Here is an 18,239-nt window from a genome sequence, read left to right as displayed (position 1 = left end):
GGTAGCTACAAATCACATCAACAGTATCTTCTTGCTTTCTAATAGCCTCCTCTCTCACAATGGCTGAAATAGACTTCCAACAGCCCCTAAAAACGTTTTTTCCACTTGCATTGGCAAGTTTTGCCAAGTAACAATCTTCTAATCCAATTTACCACCATTATCCAGCTTATTAATTATAAACAATAATTTAATAATTATTCTAATGCTCAAAAAAATAATTTCACCAACCAATAATTAAATTAGCTGAGCCAATTTGTCTTCCAAGTATCCCTGAGTAATTATTAACCCTTAGACAGGTATTAATTAATTAATTAATGCCTAGTCTCTAATGTCACCACTAACATTAGTGGCCAATAAATTGGTCTAGGCCCAAATCTGACACCATGTACCACCTAGTACCTGTCGGGCATAACTTATTATAACTTTTGCCTTTAATACCCACCGCATCCTCAGGATCCTTGACCTGTTACCATGAAATAACTACCATGTGCATCACATATGCTAAGTAACCTTACACATTTGATTAATATCTTAATCAAATGTTATCAGCAAGATTAGAGCATGTCAAAATTTCACGTCCTCGTGACACTTGGTAGATCATTGAATAGCCGACATGCACCCTTTGCCCAATGCCCTAGCTGCTTTGAGATGAGACACCTTGGGATAAAAGAAAATGATATGGGCTTGGGCTAGTACAGTCCCTTTCTAGTTAGAGTTTTGGTCCGGAGGCCGTCGGGGGGGATGTTGAGCACTTTATATGCTGAATAGCCACATTAAACAGTCCCAAAACAAGCTTAATTAATTAAATTAGCAAACTTCCATTAAAAAGAAACACGTTCCTAGAGAATTGCGCCATAAGCTAAACCCTAATTTAGAAGGACTTAGCCATCTACAAATAGATGGACTGCCCACCACTCAGCCTTGATCTCGTTTCTGCAGCTTGCAAGTGCCTTCTCTCTACTGATTACACCCTGTCTGTAGAGGATATCTCAGTTCGAGCTGCTGTCCACTTCTTCCTATCATTAGGCACCTACTATCCAGCCTTTTTGCTGCTGTTTGTGACTGTTTTTAGCCTTCCAGCTTGCTGTGCAGCCAGACAACTACTGTCTACACCCTGATCAACTGCACCTGCTGCCATGCAGCCTGCCATCTGCATTCACAGCCTATACAACCAGCCTACATCTGTGTTTTACTGTTCCTAGAGCTGCCAGCACTGCCACATCATCAAACTGCTGCATTTTTCTGTTCCAGTTGCTGCCCTGACCTGCCACATCACCAAATTGCCGTGTTTACCAGTTTTGCTGCATCACCCAACTGCCACAGCATCAACACATGCTTTATTTGCTGTCCTTTTGCTCTGATTGCCCATCTGTCACTAATCCAGCCATCACCGAGCTGTGTTTGCTGCTGCCATACATCTTCCGAGGCTGCCTATTGCATTTGGAGATCCATCAAAGTACAACATACTCTTCTGCTCATTCTCTGAATCTCTCTGCATCGGTTCTAGAGATACGGCAGTTCAAGGGTTAGTATTTCACCTAGCATAGTGTATTCATTGCATTGAGCATCATATTCATTTATTATTCAGATTTCCTTCATCTTTTGTGTTCATTGTCTATGTCCCATAAGCCAAACCCTAATTTGAGAAGATCCACACTTATATGAATAGACAAGCTGACCACCACTCAACCTTGTCCTTGTTTTTGCAAATTGTTAGCACTTGTCCTCTACTGTCCACACTTTCCGGCAATATATCTCTGTTCAAGCTGGTTGTCCATCCGCTGGTGCTTGCATCCAGCCCTTCTCCATCAGCTGGAGACAGTTTGCAGCCCCTGATTTCGATGTTTGCTGATCAGCATCACACACCATCAACTAGCAACTGATTTGAAGCCTTCTCCTCCTGCCTAGAGGCATCCAGATTGCTGTGGTTTGCTGATTCAGGTCACTCCAGCTTGTGTTTGCTGACCAAGAGCTGACAACAGCCTGCCACATCATCATTGCAGCCCGCATTTTCTGATTTGCTGCAGTCGCCTGGCTGCCACATCAGCATCTGCAGTTGCATCTGCCCACATTATTTTGGCACTTTTCTCAGCAGCTGCTGGCCAGTGTTCGAGCTGTCCCAGCTTCATCCAGCAGTGATCTAGACACTCCCAGATCTGCATTTGCTGCTGCTACAGTACTTTGGAGGCTGCCTGGTATGTTTCAAGATCCATCAAAGTATTGAGACACTCTCCAACTCATACTCTCTGCCCTGGTCCTAGAGACACAGGAGTTCGGGGGTCAATATTTACTTTGCATAGTGTGTTTGTTGCATTAAGCATTGTATTTATTCATCATTCATTATTCAGCTTTTGTGTTCATTATCTCTAAGTTACCCTAACCTTAACTGTGTTCATTATTGGTCTGTGGTTTGTCATACGATTGTGTTTGTTATCTATAGACGAGTATTCAAGGGGGTGTGTAACATAACAAAAACAAGATCATGCACTTACTAAGTAACAAGAAAATGTAAAGTGTAAATAAGAGCAACAAGGACAAAGTGAGCCACCAATCTAGACTAACAACAGGTAGGAATCAAGATCATGGCACCAACAAGAATGAGCAACCATGAATGAATTGATGTGTGGGAGTGCCGGGGGTTGGTAGGATCTCAATAAAGTCACCATGTATGAAAGATGAGAGGATTCAGAAAGGACAATGACTGTCTTCCTAGAGAAATCCCTGACACACATGAATCAGTAAAACGTGTATCTCTAAACAGTGCTTCACTGCTTGAGGGTTTGCATCTCTGCGAACAGTTTTGGCATTAAGTTGGATAGCTACGCTCCATACTGGAAAAAGTAGATACTAAAATACAAAATTTTTTAATGCTGTGGAGTTGCAGCTTGCTTCTGTTTTGCACTGCAGAATGCAGAAACCATGTTGTATAAGTATATGTTGTCAGCACATGGCTCCATTCTTACTAGAATAGAACAAACACAAAGAAAATGATCTGTTAATACTTCAGCAGTACAGACTAACTTTCATAACATCTGCAGAAGCGTTGAGTTACAAATACTGACCATCCTGAAATAAAGGAGCAAAACTCTGGTGAGAAGTCATCTGGGGAAGCACATGGAGCAGGTAGTTCAACGACAGTATGCACAAGCTCAAAAACACTTGGCCAACTTTCCTCCTGCCCAGGTGGAAAATACGGAAAACGTCCTATTGCACATTCAAGAATGACCAAACCCAAACTCCAAATATCACTCTCAAAACCGTAGGTACCTCCACTGATTCTCTCTGGCTGCAAGTGAAAGCTGCAAACTAAATCATGTTCTATCCAAACCTAATACAGTAGCCCACTTTTTCGTTAGCACAAAAGCAATGGTCAATTTTTGAAGTAACATACCGACATGTAGATGTATGTCCCAACAAATGTATCACGTGGAGCCAAAGAGTTTGACAAGATAACGCTGACCCCAAAATCTGATATTTTGACTTCACCTTTGTGATTTAACAGAAGATTGGAAGGCTTTATATCTCGGTGGATGACATGTCTCTCTTGATGTAGGTAGACCAAGCCTTTCAAAACCTACACATAACTACCACAAGTTTAAGCATTCATCATGCACAGATGCACCAGCACATGCTAGGGCAAGGCAACAACAAAACAAGAAGGATTGAAGTGGCTCGGTGCCTGTTTGCATATGGCTGCTAGATGTGCCTCAGGTATCCTTCTGAAATCCCTTAGAACATCAGCCAAAGAGCCTCCATCCATGTACTCGAGCACAATAGAGATGACTCCATTCATAAAAAAGGAGTGATACCAGACTATCACATATGGACACTGTGAGGCTTGATGGATTTTCAGCTCCCTCACAATCTGCTTGCGGATGTCTTCCTGAATGTTCATTTGAATAGCCTGAACACAATTGAAAAAATTAAGCCGCTGAATGTTTTCACCCCACTCAAAGACAAAAAATAGGTTGATTACCTTCAAAGCAAAAAATTGTCCAGTCCATTTGTGTCGAACCAGCTGTACAACACCTTCACTCCCTTTCCCTATAACCCTGACAGTTTCCAAGTCCTCCAAAGTGAATGTGGTATCCTGGGGTGGAGTTACTGCAGACTGTACAAAACAATTATATCGGTGATAACTACAGGTTCATAATTGTTGATACAAAGTACACACAGAAACGATGTCATCACTTCTGCCTCCACAATTTAAACATCACAATCTTGCTTTCCAGAGATGAAAGGTCAGTCGTCTGATTGGACCACGCATGATGCACATGAATTCATTCTCCATTACTTCGAGGAATGGGGCACCACAAAAAATAACTGATGCAACCATTATGCGTTCAATCAATGTCATTATAGAAACAAATATTAAATCAAATCTTCTGCTTCGGTCAGGTTATCAGTCACAGGAAAAATCTTAGCTCGCTACACGAATCAGCAATTGTATGGTACTTACAGAGGAAGGGCTATCGTGGGAGATGACCTTCAAACCATCCTTATTGAGAAGAAGATCTCCATCTCGGAAGGTTCCACTAGCAGACCTGTGTCAAGCAAATGGTAACCGATCAAACCTAGCTCTTGAATTCGACGATGGCATGCTATATCCACGCAAGCACGCTCACTGGATAACAAAATGTGCGTGTGCGTGCGATAGAGAGAGATCGATCAGACAAAAGTGAACATAGATGCACCAGGCTGAGTCAATTTCAAGGAATTTCATGCGCTAAACCAAGCAGTTCGATTTACGCGATCGTGAGAGAGAGAGACGTACAAATAATCAGAGATGGTGGGCTTTTGATGCGGAACATTGAGCTTGAGCTTGCGTGGAGCGTGCTTCTTCATGGCTTCGCCCTTCAAAGAGACACACGCACACAGACAGACAGACCGCCGACCGAGAGAAGGGGGGAGGGAGGGGAAGACAGTCTACGGAAGTCAAACCAGCTTCGAGGCCTCGAAGTCCCGTGCTTTGACCACGGCCCTTAACACTAATGATTATATGTTAATCGCGTATCAATCCAACTAATAACTACATGTTAATTAACATGAATATTTTGATGAGCTTTCCACTCGTTTGGACTTCTAAGGGCTTGTTTCCGTGCGCTCCAAATTTGCAACCAACTTGGTGGAAAGAAATGCACAATAGCCACCTGCTATAAACACGTCCACATGCATATGAATGGAGACAATAGCAAGGATAGAGATACATAGATGCAAAAACACGAGCCATCGACGTGCTTGACCGTATGTTTGGGTTGGAACCTCCATTTGGTACGATACTCAAGAAGAGCTTTGAGATGAATGACATGGGTTATGCTTCTCACATACTTGGTATGCGCATTATTCACAATCACTCTAAGGGACTCCTCTACTTACCACAAAAGCAATACATTCAATAAAGTCCTTGAGTGGTTTCATATACAAGGTAGTAAACCTATTGGCTGCCCATTACTTACTCATGTGAAGGTCACTCATGCAAATTGTCCCCATTATGAGAAAGCTAAGATGGCCAAGATTCCATATGCGTCCACAATGGGTAGCTTGATGTATGTCATGAGAAAGCTAAGATGGCCAAGATTCCATATGCATCCACAATGGATAGCTTGATGTATGTCATGATAACCACTACACTTGGCATAGCACTTGCAGTGGGAGTTGTAGCTTGTTTTATGGCTATAACTAGCAAGCAACATCGGGATGTCGTAAAGGGAGATACCTTAAGGAAACTGCAATTACGTGCATTTGTTATAGTGGTCAAGTTATTGGAGTCGTATGCTACACATGCTCTGCTTACACAAGACATGTAGACAATAAGAAGTCTACCTTTGGCTATGTCTTCACGTTTACTAATGGTGTTATTTCTTAGATGTCCAGGGTGTAGAAATGCACTGCCTTGTCTACCAAGGCCAAGTACATCACAATCATTGAGGCTTGCAATATACTCAGCCTCCTTGTAGCCATTGAGGCTTGCAAAAGGAGTCCCTATGGTCAAGTTACTTAGTTGCAAACCTTGGTATGACTATGACTCCTACATTGCATTTGGACTCTATGAGTGCCATTCAATTGTCATGTAATCTAATCTTTCATGCAAAAACTAATCACATTGAGATCTGTTATCACTTAATTAGGGAGGTGATTGAGGACAAGCATATAGAGCTTGTTAAGATCTCGACTAACAAGAATCTTGTGGATTTACTCACTATAAGTCTCTCAGTAAAACGTTACCTTAGGAAGATCATGGGTGTAGAATGAGATGACACCTATTTCTCATCCTATTGTGCTTATATGTACACATTGTAATTTGTTACTTTTTTCTTATTCTCTCCTTACTCAAGCACATTCACCTTTAAGTGGGAAGTTATTAGGGATTAAAAGGTTGTCAATGCCTAACCGGCTACATGTACTTTATATATGGTACTTGTACACTTGTACTACAATTAGCAACAGCCCATCACTATTACTTTATTCTTTAGTCTTTGTATGACAATCAAATAAGGGAAGGTAGGTCACACATTGTGATTGTTGGAGTCCCCACACACCATCTTGCTCTCTCTTGTTCAAACCTCCATAGCTCTTGTATCTTCTTCCTTCCTCTTATGCTCTCAAGTTTTGTTCCACTGTTCATTTCTACACCCTAGACATCTAAGAAACAACGCCTCTAGCAAAAGTGAAGACATAACCAAAGGTGTACTTCCTACTATATTCATGTCTTGCATAATCAGAGTCTATGTAGCCCATGACTCTAGTATCCTTGCCACCATAACAAATGCACATATATGTAGTGCCCTTTAGGTATCTCATGATACCCTTCATAGCATACTAATGTTCCTAGCTAACTGTCACCATATAACAAACCATAACTCCCACTGCAAATACTATGTCAACTCTAGCGACTATCATGGCATACATCAAGTTGCCCACTACATATCCATGTAGGATCTTGGCCATCTCGACCTCCTCATCATTTGGGGGCTGACTAACCTTCACATATGAAGGTAATGGGTAGCCAATAGGCTTATCTCCTTGCATATGGAATCACTCAAGTATTTTATGGATGTACTCCTTTTGGGACAACTAGAGAAGTCCCTTAGAGCAATTATGTGTAATATATACCAACTATATGAGAGGCATGTGCATGTCTATCTCAAAGCTCTTCTTGAGCTAAGACTTCAAGGCATCTAGCTCAGCATGAGCACTCCCAACAATCAACATATCATCAACATATAGTACCAAAATGATACAACTACCACCATGGGCCTTCTTTGTGTAAAGACACTGATTCATAACAATGTGGAAATAACCTTGTAAATGCACAAAAGCATCAAACTTGTGGTACCATTTTCTAGGTATCAAAAAGCATCCAATAGGAGGAAGATTGAGCCAATACACTACCGTTCACAAGCAAAAAGCACTATAATTTTAAATGTAGGCAAAAGAACCAAAAACAAAGTTCCCACTGCTAGGATATCCAAGAAGCAACTAGGATATACAATGCAACTAGCAATGCAAGATAAAGCATAAACCACCAAGGTACCAAATATTGTCAGAGACCCAAATATATCAAACATATAAATGTAATCCCAAGTAAAAGAGTAGCATGTACATAAGCCAACTATACATAAGAGATCTCCAAAAGCAATAGAGATCCACCAATCTATAATTAACTCACTGCATATAAGCATCCAAAGCTTACAAACTTGCATGATAGGAGGAAGTACTCGGTATACAAGCCAAAGCTAAATCAACCCACAATCATCAGTGTCTCCAAGGACAATATATATTGAAATCAACTAAGCATCTATGCATAGGCATGAGACTCCCATTGTCCCGAATAAACCAAGCTATGCAATGAAAAATGTCAAAGTACTACCATAGAAGCAAATTTTGAATGTCCAAGAGCAAAGCAAAGCTCAATACATGTGTCTCATAATATATGTATGCCCAAAGACATGAAGCAATACATGCAAGATCATATGCCAATAATGCATCCCGTAAATGGAAAACCACTCAAGCAATATAGCCATTGCATATATGTATCCAACAGAGCTTAAATCTAAGTCTTAGAGCTCAACATAAGCATATCTAGGCATAATAGTCAATGAAAAGCATCAATATATCCATGTAGCATCCCTAAAGCATCTGTAAGTATTTAATGCATAAGCCTTCACTATGTATGCTTGTTTCCCACATGCTATAATAGCAAAAAACCCTTCAATGATGGAGTTGTTCGAGCTCTAACAGATCCAAATGCCTTTCCCAAGCATCAATATGTCATTTGAGCATGATAAACTTACCTCGTAAGCACTAGTAGAGCATTGATCAAGCAAATACTTGTTGCCCAAATATTGAACAACAGATCCATCTTGAACAATAGAGCAATTGCTAACCTCAAACACTCCAAACAATGCTCAAAGTGGAAGCCTTTAATTCCAAGAAGAATGCCAACTAAGTGTCCCATTGATCCTAAAGCTCATCACAAAGCTGAAGGAGATGACTGATGTCAAAAATAGGGGCAACCAAATTAGTGCAATTCATCCAAGCTGCTCCTAGGGTACTATTAGTTGTGACTCAGCTCAAGGCTCACTTGACAAGGCCCAAAAGGTCCGGATGAAAGCCTTGATCAATGTGAGAAATGGTGGAAATGATCTCTCTCTCTCTCTCTCTCTCTCTCTCTCTCTCTCTCTCTCTCTCTCTCTCTCTCTCTCTCTCTCTCTCTCTCTCTCTCTCTCTCTCTCTCTCTCTCTCTCTCTCTCTCTCTCTCTCTCTCTCTCTCTCTACATGGTGTCAAAGTGCCATTAATGATTTGGTCCTCACCTCATATGAGCCCTTGCAAATGTATGTGCTCCTAGACTTTTGTACTCCTCACCTCTACCCTTCAAGGCCTCTTCATAGTCCTCTTTTGCAATCCGCACCTTGGCCCATGTCCATGGCAATCCTCACCTCGACCCATTGATGATGTCATTCATGCCAGCCCTTTGAGACCTCTCTAGATGTGGGATCCTACATGATATTTGTTAGGCAAAAAATAAATAGATACATACATACATGCGTAGCCCAAGGGTAGATGGAAAACAATTCTCTTTTTATCAAAACCACCTAGGAGTCACTCACACACTCCTTCTAGCTAAGTGCCTTACTGGTTGATGCAGATGTGGTAGTGAGCACTTTATTAAACCTTGCAAGATAAGAAGGAAAATAGTTTTCTCTCATCATGTAGTCCTTTTAGCTCTAGTGCCATTTTAGATCCACTATGCCATATTGTTTGAACATCAATGTGTCAGAATGAGATTGGCTAGCATGTAGACCACCATCTTCAATATCATTGGCATTGAAAGCTTCAACATCTCTTTTACAATCATTGACATCTTATGAAGTGTTGCTAGAGCTTGTAAATGTGAGCAATGCAATACAGAGTCAACACATTGCAATTGTTGTGCTTAGCATTTTGTGTTTGAATGGGAGAGGAGCACATGTTCATGAGCCTAGAAGTCTTTCATAGCAAGGAGTAAGTGCTTTTTGACTTACATGACATTGAGTTTTTGACTAAGACATAGAATTACTTTTGTAATGGTAGTACTTTTACATATATATAACGCGTTCCTAAAACTATGTCCAAATGCATCATTAAACAATATAAGGTTCAACTTAAAGCTTTACCACCTCTAGTTTGACTTCTCCTAAGATTGGTTTAGTATTCTTAATTCATGATGCATGAATTATGAATCATTGTTATTAGGTAGGATTGTGTGCTCAATATTGATAGCATATTGGGAATGTCTCTCTCAAGCATTGAAGTGTGAAATAGTAGTAGTAAATATCCATATTAAGATGTCTTTGTTATGCTAGTAATGGCCTCCACCCATGTTTGCATGCCTTGTCATCAAGGTAGTGAATATGGTTCATGCAGACTGCCATAGTACAACTATATCTGAAATCAAATGTGTCAAGGTGGTGTAAAACATTGAATTTCTATCTACCTATAAGTTGGTTTACTTTGAAATCTTCAATTTTGAAATAGTACCATAAAGTACCGTGTTAAATATTACATTATTTTTGGATGTATGGTAAGTATATACCATGCTCACATGTCCACGAGGCATATATTGTGTGCACAATGTTGCGTTCTCTACACAAACACATAATTTCATGTATGTAAGACCTTAAATGGAGCTTGTATATGGTTGCATTTTCAATCCCTAATTTAATTTTAACATATTCTATTATGAATGAGAAAGACCCAACCTACATGGTATGACTAACATCTATTTCTCTTAATATGCAAATGGCTTTCTTAATAGAAGATCAACCATAAGAATATGAATTACAACAATATATTACTTGATTCAAGATTAATACATTGGTGTTTACAATAAGACTAGATTCATGATACAAGACAAAGCAAGATCTTGATACAAGACTAGACTAAATACAATGCACGACAAGAATTGGAGATACAAGGCTTAAACTAGAACTAGGGAGAACTCACCTTGCGGGAGCCTTGCAACTAGTGTTGGAGGATTGTGTTGGGGGTTAAAGGATGCCTTTGTATAGCCACCTACATCTACTTTGTACAAAGTGCGCACACACCTTTTCAATACACATGGCAACCCCCCATCATTGTCACTTTATTTTTTGATCTTTCTATGACAATAGAATAAGGGAAGGCAAGTCACACATTTATGATTGTTGGAGTTCCCACACAATATCTTGATCTCAATCACTCTTTTGCTTGAACCTCCATATCTCTTAGATCCTCTTGCTTCCGCTTGTGCTCTCACTCTTGCTCTACCTTTCAATTGGTATTAGAACAGGCATTTGAGGAGCTTTATTAACATTATGTGGCATGACAAAATGTAATAGTACATGCCCATTGGAAATAAATCACATCTACTAAAATAATATTTGTAAAGGTGAAAATATGAAAGGCACATTGAAGAGGCATCAACACCTTGTCTACAAATAGATCGAATTGATGATCATATAGTAATGTACACAAATTTTCAACATTATTACACCTAATTGTCATATATGCAACAAAGGTGGCCATGCTATGCAAGATTGCTAGCATTGTTCAAGAGTATGCAATCCTTGAAACAAATCCCATGCAAAATTACACCTCTGCATTAGTATCATCTTGTATTGAGCCTGATGAATATGATGCTACAAGCATCTCTTAATCTAATTGCTCAAACTTTGATGGTGCATTACAAAAATTAGTAACACCTTATTGATTATAAAACACTAAAAAATTCTAAGTGGACATTCGCTTCAAGAATAATAAAGTTCTCTAGCTAGTTGGTACTAGCAAGCCAACATTAGAATCTCCAATAGCAATATCATCTTAATGTGCAATGTATATTGTCTTGAATCTAGCCAAAGATATAACATCCATCAATTTGATTACCTCTCAAGGCCCTTTTATCATAATCACTTCATTATCAATCATTCTCTTTCAAATGGCACAATTTGTATAGTACCTCATTGAGAAATCGGTCATTTATACCTAGTAGGCCAAAGTGAGATAGCAAATGAAGCTCATAGTGCTACTTATTTAGAGTGTAGAAATTATGTACCTCATTGTGGCATTATGGACTCGAACATTTAAATCTTGCCACCATAAAAGATATGCATAGTCATTGATTAGCAAAACATCATACCTTACCTTAAAATAACAATCTTACGTTCTTTGAAGGATGCATCTTTATTGAAATCCACTACAACCAAATAGGGCTATTGACAACTAAATAGACACATTTTATGAACTAAGAAAAGAAAACTCACAGGCACATTTGTGGTAGCAGTTATTTGCCTACCAAATGATCCACATTTAAAATTGCATTTAATTTACATGTTGTAGGTGCATAAACAAAGACACTTATATACATCCTTCTTTCTATAATTTTAACAACTAGCTCCTTAAATTTTTTAAATTAGAGTTTGAAATTGCACAACAAATCACATAAGAAGTTGATTTAAGAATATCCAATAGATTTCACAACAAATTTCTTAATTCCAAAATGATCCCATAATGATGTATCTATAGTGTACATTTTATTTACTAATTGAAAGCCACTAGCTTTAGCTTGTATTACAACAAATTTTATCTATAGAATAGGCATAAAATTCATATTGCAAATAAAGTATATATAAACGTTATACATCGATTGGAAACCACCTAATGTGGCTTGTAGTACCAAAAATGTTTCTTACTATATATTTCTCATAATTTATGATTATGTCTCGCAATCTACGATTATATCTCATTCAAGGATATAAAATCATCATCCCTTTCCTTATCCCCCTCCTCTTGGCCCTCCTTATCACCCTCCTCATTGCCCACCTCATTATATTCTTATTCTCCTTGTGCCTCTACCCTTATAGATTTTGGGAACAAATAGCAACAACAAAGAACTTTCAATACGTAGGATAGAAGAAAAAACTTTAAAAATTCTAATTATCATGATGTTATGCCCTATCTACTCAATGATGAAGCCCTCTTTGTACATGTGTGTCTATATATTTCACTTGTTATATCCATGCTCATAAGTAGTCTCACAGTAAATGGTGGAAAGTTAGCTCATAATATTAAACTACAAAAGAAAAATCATGAGTATTAGAAAAAAATTATCATAACATTAAGTGCATATAAACTTTAGAAGAGATTTAGACACTTATGGAATCAATCGATATGTATTGATGACTAGTGATCCAAAATATGACAATCCATATCACTCCATTTAGATTTATTGCATCTCCCCTTATTGTGGGCTAAAGATCTTAGATGCTACCCTTCACTTGTTGAGATGGTCACTCATTGGCATTTACAATGAAATAATTATTTGTTGTTCCCTTCTCATGTTATCTATTGCTCTTTCTTTAAGCAAGGATCTCTTGTTTCATAAGATTCTTTTGGCATTTTCTCATGCCTCATTATTAGTGAATCTCATGTGCTCGAGATCAAGATACATCATATACCCAGTGCTGATGGTATACAAGTAGAGTCATGTCTTGTAGAGGGATGTCCTTAAAGCAATCCCTATAGTCAATATAAGCTATGGAACAAAGGTATCTCATGACCTCCTTTCTCTCAACACGTTGAAAGATTCCACCTTTTCTACTCACTCATCAATATAGTTCTAGGTGGGTCTATATTGGTACTCATGGGCTTGTGGTGGTTTGTGTTGTCTCACTTTGGTCCACTAAGTCAAATCTAGGGTGATGCTTTAGGACATCAAATTCTTCCTAAAATTCATAGTAATCTTTCGTGTGATACATACAAATAGCTTCTTTAATTAACCTATTAGAACATGTTCCTTCACCTAATATAAATACAAGTAAAAACAATATTTAAGAAAGCATGGACTGTATTCCAAAAAAGTTTGTATAATAACTACTTTATCCCATAAATTTCCTAATTCAGAATCAAATTCTGCTTATAGGCAATTAGTAATTTTCCCTTAGCTAGCATCAAAGGCCTTCCAAAAGACTCATCCCCTGGTCATGGGGGTTATACTAGTCCGAGGACATGCAAGGAAATATGACCAAAGCCCCCTAGCTCCTTGGTGCCTCTTAGCTAACTACAAGTCCCTACAAAGAGACCTCTCTCATCCAATGTCAATCCTAGTATTTGGAGTGGACGATTAGCTCCTCAATGTAAGAGCCCAATGGTGGACCTTAGGGGAGGTCAAGCACACTCCTTAAAATCAAATTGTGTTGGCACATCACGACTCAGAATACACAAGCAATCAAACAGTTCTTTCCAATGCATCAAGTAGTCTTGTAATACAATTTCATGCATAAAATCCATCTAAGTATTTTATCCTCTAGTATGGGGTTTCAGTCAACTTTTTAGAAGTCATGAACTTTGGGGTAGGCCTCTAGAAGGGAATTAAGCCTTAGAAATCATCATGGCTACTTAGTTACCCTGGATCTTCCTTAAAACTTTACTTGTTCTTAGTTCTTTGCCTTTATGAGGTCTAGGGTCATTTTCAATATTAGGTCCTAATTTCCAACCAAATTTAACTAGGATCTATCTTAAAGAGTTTGTTCTAGGTTTAGAGATTCTTCTTTTGTGACAGAGTCTTGGAATTTTGGACAGAGAGTCCTTCAATGTGAGGACTTGATGTTTTATTGTGCAAATTTCTTCTTAGATTCCTCAAAAAACCTAACTACCTCAATCTTTAAGTGAAAGAATATTTTGAATATAATCCTAAGATCCTCTTATAATCATTAGGCCTAAGTTTTCTTGATTGATCTTAAGAATGGGATAATTACATATGAGTTTAGAATGTATCTCCATTATACTAGCTTTCTTATGAAAAATTAGCATCTAAATTCTAATGCTTTTTCGATTCATAGTCTTAATGCAATGAATACCATAGTCATTCCTTTGTTTGTACATTTAAAACTAATCGATCAAATTGTATTATAAGTATGGATTAGGCTCCATCAAGGGGGGGAGATACTCCTTGTGAAAATTTTCCTCCTAGCAACCTATATGTCATCCATCTACTCTAAGCGAGTACATTCACAAGAGTTCTTGAATCGAGTAGCCAATATCTACTTTGAACATGTTTGTCATTTCCAAAGGGCAAGACCCTAATGGGAATTCCATTAGGGAAAAAAAAACTTGAAAATGGGTCTTTTAACCCTCTCCCTCCTCCTTAAAACAAGGAAAAGTGGAGAGAAGAAAAGTAAAATAATCCTCTTCTCTCTCCATTTTTCAATAATGTTTTGTTTTTGATATTATCTATAAAGGATTTTCTTAGATTTCTTCTTTCTCTTCATTCAAGAACCCTTTTTCAACAAAATTTTATATTTAAAAATGAGTTAGTTATAGGAGTGTGGTGCTTGGTTTTCTATGCAAAATGATTAGTAGATGCATAGAAATTCATTTTTAAAGCAAAAAATAAGAAATATAAAATTTTAAGAGTTCCTTTTAAGATATTTCAGAGATTTTTTATATTCCCACTTTTGGCCAATAAAAAACCTATCAGTTAAATTTTATTTTTAGAAATGTTTTCTGAGATAAAATTCAGTTTTCTAAACTTTAGGGCATCTCTTCTCTTTAAGCTATTCTTCTCCATTTCACTACTCTCTCATAGCTCTATTGTGAGCTTTATTTTGTGTCTATCTAACCTACATTGACATAGTGATCTAATTGACCTCTCCTACTCACCGTCAATCTATTTGTGGCTATGTAGTCTCTCTTCACACTAAACTATTCCATTTCCCTTGGCATCTCCATGTGTCCTTCCATACTACATTCACATGCCTTACTACATGTTTTCCTTTGATATCTCTCTATATCTATTTGTGCTTTTCCAGTCTACCTCCATAGACATCAAGCGCCCTCTTTGTATTAACATTTTTATATGTCAACCTCTATGTACCTATTCTATTTTCATTAATATCTCTATGTTTCCATCTATGTCTTTCTAACAACTAAGGGTGCCTATTTGTACCTCTCCAATTTATGTCCATAGATTCAACTTCCCTATTTCCATTAACATCTTTGTGCATCATTTGTCCCTCACTGATCTAACTCCATAGATATCATACCCCCTCTTCTTATTAATATATATGCATGTTAATGTAGCATAGCTTGACAAACTCAACATACATCCAACTAGATTGTGTAATCTAATTCATTTCCTTAATGACAATGAAGTTCATTGATAATTGGACACTCACGATTTTGATCATTCAATCCTTGAAGACTCCAAATGGTCTTTAGTATCATTGGTCCATGCCACATTAAAATTTGTAGTCTCTATTAACCAAGCAAGCTCCATATTGAGATAGAGCTTGAATATGCCCCATTATTCAAAAGAATCTATAGAGAATACCAATGTTAACCCTCAAGTTTTATAAAGATGCAAGCAAATAAGATTAAAGCATGTGGACTTGTGGGTTGATGAGGGAATCAACCCAATTGATTGGTGAAATATGCATGAGGGTGAAAATTGATTGGTTGGTTAACAACCAGTCAATGTAGTTATCAAGAGAAAGCATGTGTTCACAACCTGCCAAGCAACTACAAACAATTGTCATGATACCATCACCGCACATCAACTTCAAAATACAATGGCTAATAGGAGAAGTAAAGCAATTGAATTAAAATATAAATCAAAAAAGTGATCACATTTTCACAATGTAGGATACTATTTATATAATTGATATCTTGTATGAGAAAAAACTTGGATAACCTAAAGAAGATCAATAACAAGTTGATACAACAATACAAATGAAAGTATTAACTTAATTGTGAGCTTAAATCGTAGTAGAAGATGATGCTCAACTCTCTCAAACAAAAGCAAATGAAAATACTAATGAATTGGATACATACATAATCGAATCAATCCATGCCACTAAAAGAGCATGTTATGATGTATTAAGTTCCAAAGAAAACCATGCTAAGTGGATAGAAACAAGGCTTTAGAATGGCAATGAGGGATTCAAAAAGACCAAAGATAGTAAGATGAAGAATGTGTTCAGCATGAATGCATTCTTTTGTTTAAGAGGAAAAGAGAGAGCATGCATCTATGTAAATGAGTCTTGAAGTTAAAGCACTATATGTTAGGGTTTTAGTCTCTATCTTATTCATTGAGTTTCCAATCTCTTGCTATGTAGGAAAGATGGCTGGGCAAAAGGTAGTAGTAAAGAAGCTTCCTCTCAAAGCCCCATATCATGTTTAGCTCAATGAGACATCTATTGGCTTAGATGCTATATTTGACCATAGAACTTCACGTAAGAATGTGCAAGACCTCTACTAAACAAAAAGCAAGAGGTGGTTTCTATTGCAAGGTCAAGATAGACATGATTACTTCACAAAAGGATGTCTTCATGCTCTACAAGGGGATGTATAGACTTTTTTGGTAGACTTGATGAGTGATGTTTAGTGTTGTGTAGTACATGCTAAATGCATGACTATAACACCCAAGGAGTTTCAACTTACAAGAAATTTCTAGACAATGAAAGGTGTACTTGCTCCAATGGAATGAATATTATTTGTAACATTATATTGTTAGAAAAATGTCCTCCATGTGCATAAGGCACATGGCTTTGTTGATTGAAAATTATTGTATAAGTTTTGAATCAGGAAGTTTTTAATTTTAGGCTTCACTCTCAACTTAAATGTAAGCCTTCTTACCATATTTTGGCTACATATTTAGATTATTTTTATGATTCTCAATTTTAATATAAAAAATATGTGCAAAATTAGCATGTCTTATTGGACATTTTACTCTCAAGACCTTTATAGAGTCTACGTGGATAAGTAATTGCAACGTTAATCCCTCGATTATCGATTCATCCATAATTATGAATATGATGATTTCAAAAATACCTAACCATATGGATGAAACTTAATGTGCACACCCATTAGGTGCCAACAACACATAAATGCAAAAAAAGCTAGAAAGGCTCCTAAAGTTTGGTGTTGGGGGCCATTTTCATTGGGTGTGCACATTAAGTCTTGTCACATTCTGATAAAAGATGATGGCTTCACAATCATACGTGAATCATATGTGTGACATTATAAATAGCTAATTTCACATTTTTTAAAGGGTTAAAAGTTTATTCTTCTTCTCGTTTTCATCTATCACTTTCACTCTTTCCTCCTCATCTTTCTTCTCTTCTCCATTCTTTGCTCCTGAGACTTGCATGGCATGCACCAATCAAACCACTCGTCATAAGCCCATCAATACCTTGCACACAATGTCCCATAGAGTACTAGCTATAGCAGGTGCAACACCCTAAAGAAAAAGAGAAGATTGAGACTAGGTATTGTAGCCCTATGAGAGATCAGGCAAATAAAACATATATGAGTGTTAGGCATTATTCCAAAAAGATTGTTCGGGAGATCTAACGTGATTTTTGGTAGACATTAGGCCTTACAGATGGCGGTGGAGGCATATCTCATCAATCTCTTTGTTGGCACATAGTTGGCATCCATCCATGCAAAGAAGGTCATTATGATTGACAAGGATATGAACTTCATTGTTTGCCTTTGTTAAGGCAAGGAACCCCGATCTCATTGTACTTAGACATGAGATTTTGTTGTATATCACCACGTTGAGAAAATCTTGAAAGCCACTGCCTTGTACAATATTCTTTGCAATGAATTATATATTTATATTTATTTCACATATTTGTGTATTCATTACCTTTATTTTGAGGAAATTTAATTGCCATGTGTATCCATTAACAAGTATACTTTAATGCATGCTATCTACCAC

The 18,239-nt window shown here is 37.6% G+C and overlaps 1 protein-coding gene across 1 annotated transcript in view; it reads right to left on the bottom strand.

Annotated features, from left to right (window-relative positions):
• LOC148018202 (mitogen-activated protein kinase kinase 1a-like) overlaps positions 1-4,961 on the bottom strand; it is a 38,227-nt gene extending 33,266 nt beyond the window's left edge. Inside the window, exons 1-6 of the mRNA XM_087662219.1 lie at positions 4,775-4,961; positions 4,460-4,544; positions 3,977-4,111; positions 3,680-3,904; positions 3,392-3,574; positions 3,063-3,286 (exon numbers count right to left, since the gene is read on the bottom strand). Of these exons, the coding sequence (XP_087518345.1) occupies positions 3,063-3,286; positions 3,392-3,574; positions 3,680-3,904; positions 3,977-4,111; positions 4,460-4,544; positions 4,775-4,845 (923 nt within the window). The 5' untranslated portion in view covers positions 4,846-4,961. The remainder of the gene's footprint in view (positions 1-3,062; positions 3,287-3,391; positions 3,575-3,679; positions 3,905-3,976; positions 4,112-4,459; positions 4,545-4,774) is intronic.
• Between the last annotated feature and the right edge of the window lie 13,278 nt (positions 4,962-18,239).

This window comes from Lygodium microphyllum, chromosome 21 (assembly GCF_053477565.2).
Source record: "Lygodium microphyllum isolate KBCC chromosome 21, Lygodium_microphyllum_v1.1.10, whole genome shotgun sequence".
Taxonomy (NCBI): domain Eukaryota; kingdom Viridiplantae; phylum Streptophyta; class Polypodiopsida; order Schizaeales; family Lygodiaceae; genus Lygodium; species Lygodium microphyllum.
The sequence above is the reverse complement of the archived record's forward strand: the minus strand, read 5'-3'. Positions and strand labels throughout refer to the sequence as shown.